General features: G+C 37.6%; 1 protein-coding gene across 1 annotated transcript; it reads left to right on the top strand.

Annotated features, from left to right (window-relative positions):
• Positions 1-259: 259 nt before the first annotated feature.
• On the top strand, positions 260-8,047 carry Smp_014620 (putative translation initiation factor eif-2b beta subunit; the record flags this gene model as incomplete). Its single annotated transcript, XM_018795712.1, has 9 exons — positions 260-285; positions 321-401; positions 431-550; positions 589-631; positions 663-869; positions 904-966; positions 1,001-1,096; positions 1,128-1,226; positions 7,378-8,047. 9 exons carry the CDS (start codon positions 260-262, stop codon positions 7,738-7,740), a joined length of 1,098 nt encoding a protein of 365 aa, XP_018649996.1. The 3' UTR covers positions 7,741-8,047.
• Between the last annotated feature and the right edge of the window lie 4,195 nt (positions 8,048-12,242).

Raw genomic sequence — 12,242 nt, 5'->3', positions numbered from 1 at the left:
ACCTTCAATCATAATTTTCATCTTAATTTTGAATAGTGGTATTCGTCGTAATACAGCAAGATCTTATTATGTAAATGATAGACAGTAGATACGTAATATGACAAAAAATGTTGCTGTTTCGATAGTATACAACTGGTTATTGCAGTTCGCTTGATTTGTTCTAATTTATGATGATGATTTTGTTTTTGTTTCATAGGTTGTGGATTTTTGTTTGGGATATTGTTCACTGTTATCAAAGAAATACCCAAAAACTCTCTGAATGCTCCAAATACCATCGATTAATCGGTAGTTCGTTTCATGTTTTTTTATTCTTTTTTTAGAAATTCGTCAGTTAAAACATCACTTTCAACGCTCAACGTTTTAAAACACATTGTCGAGTCGGGAGAGTGGTGTGATCTAAAGTAATTTGTCTTAATTCTAACACTAGTAGGAGCTTGATTGATTTAATTATAAAAAAGTTACATGATCTCTGTAAATACTCCGATGATAACACCGTAGTCCTCAATACAACTTTGAGGGTTTTAAAAGCTTTTCGCGAGGAAGCACTCAAGTATGTGTTTTCCTGACTGATATATGTTTGTTATATAGGTTCCAAATGGGAGAAAACGCAGACTTTGAGGAGAATTTAACAGTTTGTTGATATAAGCCTGACCTTTTTGTAGAACCGCCTTTTTGCTGTAGGAAATGAAGCTTATGAAACAGTTTCTCGTAACGATATTTTAGAGCCTATTGTTAGCACACTGGATGATTTGGCACTTGAGGTAAAGTCTTGCCTAACAAATTTGGGTGACTTATCCCTGGATTTCATCCACTCCGATGAACTCATCATGACTTCAGGGTATTCCAAGGCAGTACACCATTTTCTTCGTGTATGTGATACATTCTTGATATTATCTTTTCTAGCACGCTGCGAAAAGAGGAAGAAACTTCAAAGTTATAGTGTGTGAATGTTATCCTGACAACTTGGTAATTAGTAGACCAGTTCATTTAATTTTAAAAGGGACATAAAATAGCTGAAGAACTATCAAAGGATAGTGTCGATGTCATTTTGGTCCCTGATAGCCATGTTTTCGGCTTGATGTCGCGAATAAATAAAGTAAGATTTGTGCGACATATTAATCTTCTAGGTAATTGTTAGCTGCCAGGCTGTTTATCCTGATGGAACGTTAAAAGCTAGAGTGGGGACTTACGGCGTTATGCTTGCAGCTAAAAGCTTCTCGATCCCGGTAAGCTGTTTGATACGATAAACACTGGCTACATATAGATACTATGGTTAAGACTGACCTTTAGCTATCAGGTCTCAGATTCGAGTCTCACCTTACTTAGGTTCAAGCAGGCTCATAGTAGGGCTAGCCTTCACATGTTGATTGTGGCTCACGGTTGAGCGCACGAATCTACACGTTGTAAATGAATTACATCATGCAATATTTAACATATTGTCGATTGTCACCGTTTACGCTTTCCGCTTACAGCAGTTTGGATGTACTCATGATAGCATTTAGCTGTTGGTTATTTCAATACCCTTAAGACTAGTAAATACGAAGATCCATGTCATCCGACTGAGTGCTTTATTCGATTTCTACAACAACATTGGTTAGAATGTGCGTTCGTTTAAATTAAACCACACCATTATTGCGATAAATACCATTCATCATACCTGAGATTTCCAACTGCTATTCATTCCACAATTGTAATTATTCGTTTTTCTTTCATGGTGATCTGTTTGCTTTGAGCATATATATATATATATATATATATAAAGGCACAACCATATAATCGGTTAATTATAGCAATTCATTGAGTAACAATAAAAATAAGGCAACTAGGTATAAATATTTAATGTTATTTGTGGAACTAGTAGTTCTGAACATCGGCTCTCTTTGTTGACCAAATGAGAAAAGAGAGTAGTAAGATTTATATTTATTTGAACATATCAAAATTGGTACAAGGGGGCACCAAACATATATGCACCTTACAGTACAAATGAGGTTGTGAAGAGATAAAGTCAGTATAATAAAAAGAAGGAACATAAATCACTAGAAATTAGTGTATGAAAGTGATATAACAATAATTTATTTATTTTATTTATTTAAACACACAAATATTGGTACAAGGAAGCACCAGATAAATATGCGCCTCACAAATCTCATTTGATTTGTGTGAGGGCTATGATACTGCCCAGGTGCCCAGACTGAAGCAGGTGATCTTCTTAGGGGGCCACACCCCGAGCCTTTGACCTGAAGGTCTAGTCCACAAGGCAGTGAAGCATCGTGAGGAGATGCAGTCCCATGATAGCCGGTGACCAACAACAGGTTCATACGCCATTCGTTCCATCAGGATACTGGAGCCCATATGCACCATTGGTTTAGAATCAAGGTTTTCCAACTCCCCTAGGTGAACTTTCCGCGTCTACCAACCCGGTTAAAGCGCCGGACATTCGCTTTTCGTCCTTTCAATTTCGTAAACAACAGTGATGCCACGAGAAGGCAGTGAGTAGGACTTCCCTGGTAGAGGCTATATATTCGCGTGGCCATGTGAGAGCATTTCGAGAGGGAGAGCGAACTCTCCCCACTCTCGGACGTACCAGGGCATTTGGGGGCAATATATAACAATAATATAATTATATTAATGATAGGAGCAGTTCAGTTGAGAAACATCCAACGGGAAATAATTCTTTTAGTAAAAGAAGTGCTCACTTTTATAAAGAGAGTAAAAGGTTACAGAAGGGTTGCTGTTGGCTTCTGTTCTGAGCCATGTCTGATAACGTCTCTGTCCACTGTGTTACACCATCTCTGAGACCCCAATCAGGGAGTCGTAAAGGACTAACAGAAGCCAGTTTTGTACAGCTTCCTTTCATATCACGACACCATGTCATACACTGACCACCTCCGCTTTTTTCAACCAGTCCCAGCGACGGCAAATAATGCACGACGTGGAATTCTCTGGAACGACATTCGTAGCACATGTCCAAGCTACCGAAGTCAAGATAGTGGCACGAATTGAATTATCGTCTCTGTGTCCGAACACACGATGCCGAACCTCTACATTATCAACATTGTTTTGTCACTGGATTTCAGCTATCCTTCGGACACGACGATGATCAAACACATAGGGTTGTCTAACATCCTCAACTCAGAGAGGCCAGCTTTCACAAGCATTGATAGAAACTGTTCTCACTGACGCGTCATAGATCCAACTTTCCACACCCATACTAACACCATGAAGGCTCCAAGGATGGCCCAGATCGGCATAAGCCGATCTGGATCTCACTATACATGAATTGATCTCATCACTCACGCCACCACCAGCACTTATGGAGCTACCCAGATACACGAACTTCTCAACTACTTCTGTTTACTCACTACCCATGGTAAGTGCAGGGTTAGGGTCCTGGCAGTCTTGTAGAAGTATTTTGCACGTCGAAGGTGCAAAGCACATACCTTACCTACGGACACTAATTACCAACTGATTAAGTGCGGATTGCATGGCTTGGGTATCATCGCACAGGAAGACAGTATCCTCCACATACTCAGGGTCGAGTGCTCTTTCTCCAGGCAACGGGTCCACACCACTACCTGCATCCATCAGAGCTGTTTCCAGAACGTCATTGATGGCAAAGTTGAAGAGGAATAGTGTGACTGGTAAACCCTGCGTAACCCCACTGATTGATGAAACGAAGGATAAGGACGGTTGTATACCATCACTCTACCTGAGGTATTTGTATTATGGGGCATTCAAACTATTAATAAACTCAGGTAGCCCTTCAACAAAGAATCTCAGAAGACTATCCTGTCCAAAAAATCGACGGTGGCCCTAATATCAAGAAACACAACGGTTGTTGGCCTGTAATCAGTATGGCGGTGTTCTAACATTAGGCGGAGGGTGAATAAATGATCAATACATCCTTGACTAGAACGAAGACTAGCATGCTCCTCCCAGGTCGATCTTTCTCGGGTTTTGAACAATCTACGAAGTGTGACGAAAGCTAATAGTTTGGACGCGATCGAAAGTAGACTTATCCCCCCCATAGTTGTTGCGGAAACGGCGTGAACCATTCTTAAAGATAGGGACAACTATGGACTCATTTAACAATGTTGGAACACTCTCTGGTTGCCAGACCTTTGTAAACAACTCAGTCAGTTCCTTGGCCAGAAAGTCGCCACCATCTTAAAAAAGGGCCAGAAGTAAGTCATCTGGGCCTAGTGATTTGTAACGCTTTAAGAGTTGCAGTTCCTTGAGGACTTTAGCCTTGTAAAGTGGATCAGTCGTCACATGCCATGGAGGGCATGACAGTCTGATAGGTCGCCGGGGCAACAGATCAGTTGAAATGCTCCTCAAAAAATTCTGCCCACTGTCCAAGATGTCAATAGATGCTATTGATTGGCATCCCATCAGCTTCACAGATTGTTCCACTCGCGCCAGACTTCTTTCTTCCGGTGACTCCAATGAGTTGAAAGACCTTCGGATAGTTATCAGATGCAGTTACTGTTTCAAACTCGTTAGCATGTTCCGACGACAAGACTTCTAGGCCGTTACCCAGACTTTGCACAACTTCATTACGTAAAAACCTGCGTTTGTCATCAAACTCATGGTTAGTCAGAGTAGGCCAACGTGCCTAACGAATTGTAAAGAGCCCGTAGGATCCTAGTGTTTATAAGTGAGTTTTTTTTTCGCATCTGCCAGTGACTTTACTCTCTATTTTCATGGTATCATGCATTAGCATCCAATGCTCACCTATACTTTTGGTGCGTTAATAGCTAGCTTTTGACCTAGCTTGGTTTGATATTTGATTGTGACAGAAGCTGAAACCAATTTTCTAACGACGATCCTTTTAAGACAATGAATTAGTTGGCCACTGAAACGTAAGATAAGATCAGCACAAACAAGGGCATAATCAGAGTCCAGATAAGAATTCTTAAGGAAGTGTTAGCCTTGTACTCAACCATGCCAGCTTTAGCTGATCGCTATGTGATAAATCTGAGTCCAGGCTTGATATACGGAGGGAAAACGGCAGGTAGCACATCGGCAGTGACCGTGCCGATAGTTAGTGCTAGCCAGAAATAGATTATGGTCTGTGCAAAGTTGTAGTAGACGGTCACCGTCATCTAACCTGCAACCAACAAGTCCCCATCGGCCACTCAAACGTCTCTTTGTTCCTAGATGTCCGAGCTGCGTATTCAAATCTCTTGCTAGCACTCTAACACCCATAAGACTCATTTTCTTAAGATCATCTAGCTAGTAGTAGAACTCATCCTTAGTTGCGTCTTGGTTACAATCTACTGGGGTGTAGGCTGTAATAACAAGAAGGCATCGTTTCTCACACCGATTTCTCACTTCGATGGGGATTCCTAATCTAACAACACATTATCAACTGTTATTGGGAATTCAGTTGACTAGTGTTGCCTCAGCTATAGCTCTTTGTGAAACGCTAATGCCAGAAAAAGAATACAGAGATGCCACCGGTTCCCCGGATAAATTCACACGAAACAAGCTTTTCGAAGCGACAGATGGAGAGCGAATTTGTAGTATTTCACTGAAGTCATGGATAAGGGTCCCAGATCGACAACAGAAATCGATGTTGAGACTTTCTAAAGATATAGCCAAGCCTAACCGTTGTCCGATTTAGATTAGTGTGCAGGAGGAAGGCTGTTTGAATGGCATACGTGATTTCAGAAAGGTCAGTTCAGAATTCTTATTTAATGGTGGCATTCCAATTTCAACCAATCAATGACTTGTGATCGTTTAGGTAGGACAGAATTTCCACCATAGGCGAGCTGCTGTAGGAGTTGAAGAATAAAGGAGTATAGAAAAGCGGAATAAAGGATGTAAAATAAAAACAAATATTAACGAATAGTTTTAGGTGTGATTTAGAGAATGAGGATTAAATAGTTTTTCTAGTTACAGTTATCATTTAGTTTGCGTGTGGGCTGGCATACTGTTCGGAAGCCCCAATGGAAGCAGGTGGTGTTCTTAGGGGAGAACTCCCCTAACCTTTAACTTGGAAGTCTAGTCCACCAGGCAGTGGGGCAACGTTAGGTGATGTAGCCTCATAGTAGCCGGTGATCCTGGAGCCTATGTGTACAATTGGCTTGAAATTAGGGTTTTCCAACTCCCCTAGGCGGATCCTCTGTACTCACTAACCCGGTTAAAGCGTTGGACGTTTGTTTTTCGTTCTCTCAATTTCGTAAGCAACACCCCCATCACTAGAAATCAGTGGGTAGGACATCCTTGATATTGGTTGTATACGCGTAGCCATATTAGAGCATTCTGAGAGGGAGAGCGGACTCTCCCCACCCCCGGCCGTACTAGGGCATTCAGAGGCTTCTTTTTGTCATATTTAACAAACGGCAGTCGCCATGTTGATAAAGATGTATGTTATAAAGTTATTGATAGAATTCCATCAAATTTGGTCCATATATTTCCAGACTCTATCTTTTACATACAGCAGAAGCAATAGATACGTGCATCAATAAACTTAGTCTTTGTATATAGAAAAGGTTCGTTCATCCTCTTAATTTACCACGGCCCTCTCTATAGTTACTAAGTTTCTCAAAATTTTCAATCCTATTTCACTGTATTTTACGTGATCTATCTAACTTGACAATCTGGTTACTTAATTTTCCTTGTACCCGAATTATATGTTATTAGTTTTACGAATAACATTGAATGTTTATACTCAATTGCTTTGTTCTTACCTAATGAATCACTATAATCAACCGATTATATGATTGTGCCTTTCGATTTGGTTTTACATCTGTCGGGTTTCTAGTTGATTACTAGTTTAGAGAAAATATTGTCAAATTGACCAACCACCATTTATTCGGCATTGATTTTATTCTTAATTACAAAACATATATTAGTGTAGAGCCGTGGTGAGGAACATGTGTTTTAATGTAATGGGAATCCTTAACATAGCGATTGTATAATTATTGCTTAACTAACGCCTGTTAATCTTTTAAGAAGTGTGAATAGGCGTTTCACTCAAATGGTTTGATATATTGGTATATACAGAGTTGATGAATATTTTCATGATCTTACAGTCACACGTGAATGTTTCTGATATAAATATATTCAATACCGTCTATTGCATCTTCACTGGTTAATATGATGCCCATGAACTGCGATGTTACATCATTCATTGCTAACTATTGTAAAGTTGAAATGTATGGACTGACTGAAATAAAGTATTATTCACTATAGTGATTCACTGCTTAGTGATAAAACACTAAACACCTTTCCTGGTTTCATAGCTGAATAAATTAAACTAGAGAATATGTTCGTTATAGATGGAGTTTGGGTTGCAAAGAATTGTTTTGAAGACAAGAAAAGTTAATATTCATGTTCATTTAATCAAAAGGCGCCTTTTTTAATTTTCAGATCTACGTTTGTTTACTGCATCACAAACTCTCTCCTATTCCATTCAAGCACTCTTCTCGATCAACACCATCATTCTCTGTACAGCCTACTGCTAATCCCAGTGATAGTTCGCCAAATTGGCTGGATAGTCCATCAGTTATTTTACCGCCAAATGAGCCTAAACTAATTAACGAAGGGTTAGTTTATCATCAGCCTAGCGAAGGTCCGGTTGTTTGGGTCCCAAAATGGGAAATTATACCTTCAGGTCTTGTCAGTTTATTTTTGACAAATCTTGGCACTCATGCCCCATCATATTTATATGCTCTTGGACGAGAATTGTTCCACTCTGCAGATATTAAGACAATCACGACATGGGATCAATAGCTCAAATAATTTGTGTAAAATATTTTTAAAAGTTTTTTTGGTTAAAAAGTTTTGATTTATTCAGCATGTGGCTTCATATAATGTAAAAATCTAATCATGCTCACTCACTTAAAAAATAACCAAGAAGTTTGATTATTGATATATGTAATTCATCACTAAGACAAGTGTAAAAACGATTTATAATCATTCTGACTCGTGTACCTCTTGTGTTTTTCACTATGTAGGTATCATTACCAGGGTTTGACTTGATAATTTCAAATAAATTGAGCATTGGGTAGATTGTTATAAATAAAAATAATATATTTGTAATATCTAATTTTTCTACCCATTAGAACATTGCACTATGCGTTCGATGTTAACGTATCTCTGTCATATTTGTAAGAGTTACTACAAAGTGATCATGAGTAGTTGTCGAATAAAAAGCAGAGGCCTTATCAACTTTTGTGTACTTTTTTACGAACGTCTTTCTACCTCCATCAGCCGTGAAAAGTATATTATAGTCTGAGATATTAGGACCAATTACCACTTGGCGCTTATGAAGTATATCTCTTGAAGAAATGTTGTCTCTAGTGGTATTAGTCTGAATTCTCGAGGCATTTTGCAATTAAAAAAGTGTTTAGATAATAATATTATTTGGAAACTGAGTGTTATATTTCTTTAGGGTTTTTACTTTATGTATGAAGTTTCCCTTTTGACGGAAGTAATATACTTTTAAAGCTAATATATTTATTGATTATCTGGTTCTACGTATAATTTAACAACAAGTGATGGCTTCTCACTAATTAATATAGTTTTTCATTTGTAAGTCTTATGTTAGTCATGTAGATTATCTTGATAGTGTGCAACAGAATTTCAGTCAACATTAACTCGCTTACCTGGTACAAGTTTATGTGCTCTATTTTAAACCAGTGTTAGTGCATAAAATAACTATATTGACTGAATCCTTAACATGAAGTAGGTATTGACAATTTTAAACTTGCAGACTACTGATTGAGAGTCGTTTGGGTAAACTACCTAACGATTTCTTCTAATTACTCTCAATATTAAGAGCAGTGTGTAAGCTTAAGTTGGTGAAAGTGTTTATTTTATTGTCCTGTATAGTTGAACTACTTTATGACAGTTTAAATATGTAAGAGCAGTTAATTTGTGTATGTAAGATTTGAAAAATTTAGGTGAAAGAATAGAGATTACCAACAGTTTCATCAAACTACTTCGTAATTCATGAGCAATATGATTGCAGATTATGTGAATATTAGTTTTATAAATGTAACAGTAATATATGAATTGAAATACTCAACGATCACGTTTTTGAGAGGGTAATGATACTCGCTAACTTAATATGAGTAAAATAATACGGACTTTGACACTTGTTCATGATAAACACTCATTGGGCAATAATTAGACATTTTGACGAGCACAATATGTACCTACTTCAATAATAAATGAATTGTTGGATGGGTAGTTATTTTTCCAAATTTCCGGAAGGATATGATTGTTTTTTTTACGTCAATGAATTCGAACTTTCTGATGCAGGCAAATCGTTTAGTGATGATTCCTTGTATCGGGTGTTCATTCATAATTTAGTGAAACCATTTAAAGTACAAACTCTAGTTTTCTTCGATGAAATATTCCTACAAGTGGTTACGTAATCAAATAATTTGAGAATGATAAACAAAGATATTGTTTTTTCTGGAAATAACTGGATACTATTGGAGCTCAAAAGACGAGAAAATCCTTCAGTCCTACCAAGGGTTATCATCTAAATTGCTACAGATCTATCTTTCATATAATATCAATAAGTATAAAGCTAAGATCAATACTACTCTGAAGGCTTAATGGGTTTAATCAATTTCGAATGTTTGGAAACAAGTATTCCTGAACCTAGAAACTACTGATATTCGTACTCATAGAAGAATGAATCTGTAACCTTAGAGAATTTGCTACTTCATGATATTTACAAATCCATTCATTTTTAGAGTCACAGGTCCATCTCAACGATGAATAGTGCAATCCAGACTTCATTTCTAACTATTGAACAGAGAAATAAAAACTTAGAACGATTAAAGACTTTCTTGGTTGATTTAGTTGACTATTCTAGTAAGTCTTAGGAATTTACGATACCCTTAGTGCGTCGGACCAATGTCTTATCAAGCAATAAAATAGCAGTCTGTAGAAAAGTGGATTGATAAAACTTCACTGTTTCGAAGCGTTGGAGTATCACCCAATAGCAGTGAAACTACAGCAGTATATATTTACTGACTTAATCTTGAGCATTTAAATGCATGTGAAGTAGAACTTCATACGACATGTTTGATAACCTAATTATCGATGTCGATTAAAGTTACAACATCAAGAAATTTGTTGGTACTCGATATATCGTTAGTGTTCGTTCAAAGTCTGGTTACCGATCACTAAGCGATTTTGTTATAAATGAATCTATAGCTTTCACCTATTGTTGAATGCACAGGAAATTGTACACCGTTTGTTTCCCTGTTTCCGGGATTATCTTGACCGATAAGTAGTGATTACTTTATGTTGCAACAATACAAGCATTACATTTATCTGATCAAATAAGCTAAAGGCTCAGTCTGATTATAGGACTAACAAAAATTATTACAGTGGGTTTTCGGTTAGTCTCTTGAATACACATTAAGGAGGAAAACATTGCTCAATTGATACTTATCTTGCCCAAAGTATCAATGTCTTTAAAAGCTGATCACAGACTTCAGTAGGACCGATTGGTGACTGATGCGGAGTCCTTAAAATGTCGTATCATTACTGACCGTCACACTGATTACAACTAGCTATGAGGATTGTATATGTTTGGTCAAAAAGACCGATAGTTTGTGACTGGGTTCCAACAGTTTTGAGTTCAGGAAATCAACTTCATTAATTCCTGTCATATAATGCGAATTTAGTACGTACACATTCTGGTTATATTTCGCAAGTTTGGACATCGTACAATGATAGATATAGTAAGTACATTGATGAGCAGTTCACTCTGTGTTGCTTAATATGTGTGAAACAGTCTATGAATGTAAAAGATATGTGTCGACTGCAGGTGTTTTAATCATAAGTGACTTCAAAGTACTTCTTACGCATCATGAGACGACTAAGGTAAGCGATTTTGAGGTTTTATAGAGCATACTAATATGGGAAGTTGGTTGATAAGGTGAATTTCCATATGAGGTAGTTTGGGGATAGTATTGAGTATGCATAACTACCACCTATCTCGACGGCCTATTTTTATGGGTATACAGATAGGTTGTGAGCAAGTTACTGGTTGTTTTCCTGAATGATGCAGGTCACCTACGCTTGTATTCGCTTGATAACCACCACTAGTGATCGTGTGGCGTCGTACGGAGTCATTTACAGTGACGCAAATGGGGTCACGCATTATCTTCCTCTTGATCTTGAGTTACAGCATTTCTTCATGCTTACTTCATCACTGTCTCTTTGAAACGTATTCTCAATGCTGTTTGTTTCATTATCATTACTACTACATTACCTTAACTTCCTTGTTATATTTTTTGGAATTCATCTCGTACCAAAGTGCTCTGGTAAACTAAAACAACACACACAGGTGTACCAGACTCTACGTAGATCATGACTGACCGAATTATAACAAGCTCGTATTTACCATACACGACACTGAAGATGCCACAGGTATTTGGAGTTTGACAACACTTTAACCAGTAACACATACTATGAATCAAACCCACCTAGTGAAATCAAAAGTCAGAATCGAGGGGGTTCGAATATATATTTGATAGGTTATCAATATATCGAGAGTCGACTGATCTAGGCTGTTTAGTGATTACAGGGAATGTTGAGCACAGCGTTCCCCCTCGTGATCTGCTGCGGATGCATTACCGAGCACCTTTAGCTAGATGAGTTCATTAAAACTAATGTGGTCAGCATCCAATGTCGAACACTTACAGAGCTATTGATTTTGGGGAATTATTTACAGCTACAGATCACTCTCTCCCTAGTGGGGTAGTAATGACCCTACGACGTGGCCAGCCAGAATTTTAAACCCAACGACTTTGTCATTGGTAAACACTCTTCTGATAGCTTGCTATGTTTATCAGCATCTGGTCGTCTTTCCTTACTATAAGGGATCATGTAGTACAACATAGTAATAAAGAAACAAGGTACAATAAGAATTTCGGTTCATTATAAACTTCGTCATTCTTTTTTAGTCTTTTCCAGCCGTCCTGGGAAAGAAAAAAGGGATATGTAAATACATGTCGAAATACACTCGTACGCGCGTAAAGACAAAAAAGAGGAAAATAAACTTACGCATATGCGATAGCGTATAAACGATTATTACAGAATGGTTCTTACTTTTCGAAAAGAATTTTCCTAATATACATATATTAGCGAGCATATTAGCAAACAATATTTTGTTTTTGGAATAAATATAAGCATATTAAAACTTTTTTATATCATATATAATACAAAGAATCGAGATGAAACAAGCTGTTAATCAGTTTCCTATG

Source organism: Schistosoma mansoni, chromosome 2 (genome assembly GCF_000237925.1).
Source record: "Schistosoma mansoni strain Puerto Rico chromosome 2, complete genome".
Lineage (NCBI taxonomy): Eukaryota > Metazoa > Platyhelminthes > Trematoda > Strigeidida > Schistosomatidae > Schistosoma > Schistosoma mansoni.
The sequence above is the reverse complement of the archived record's forward strand: the minus strand, read 5'-3'. Positions and strand labels throughout refer to the sequence as shown.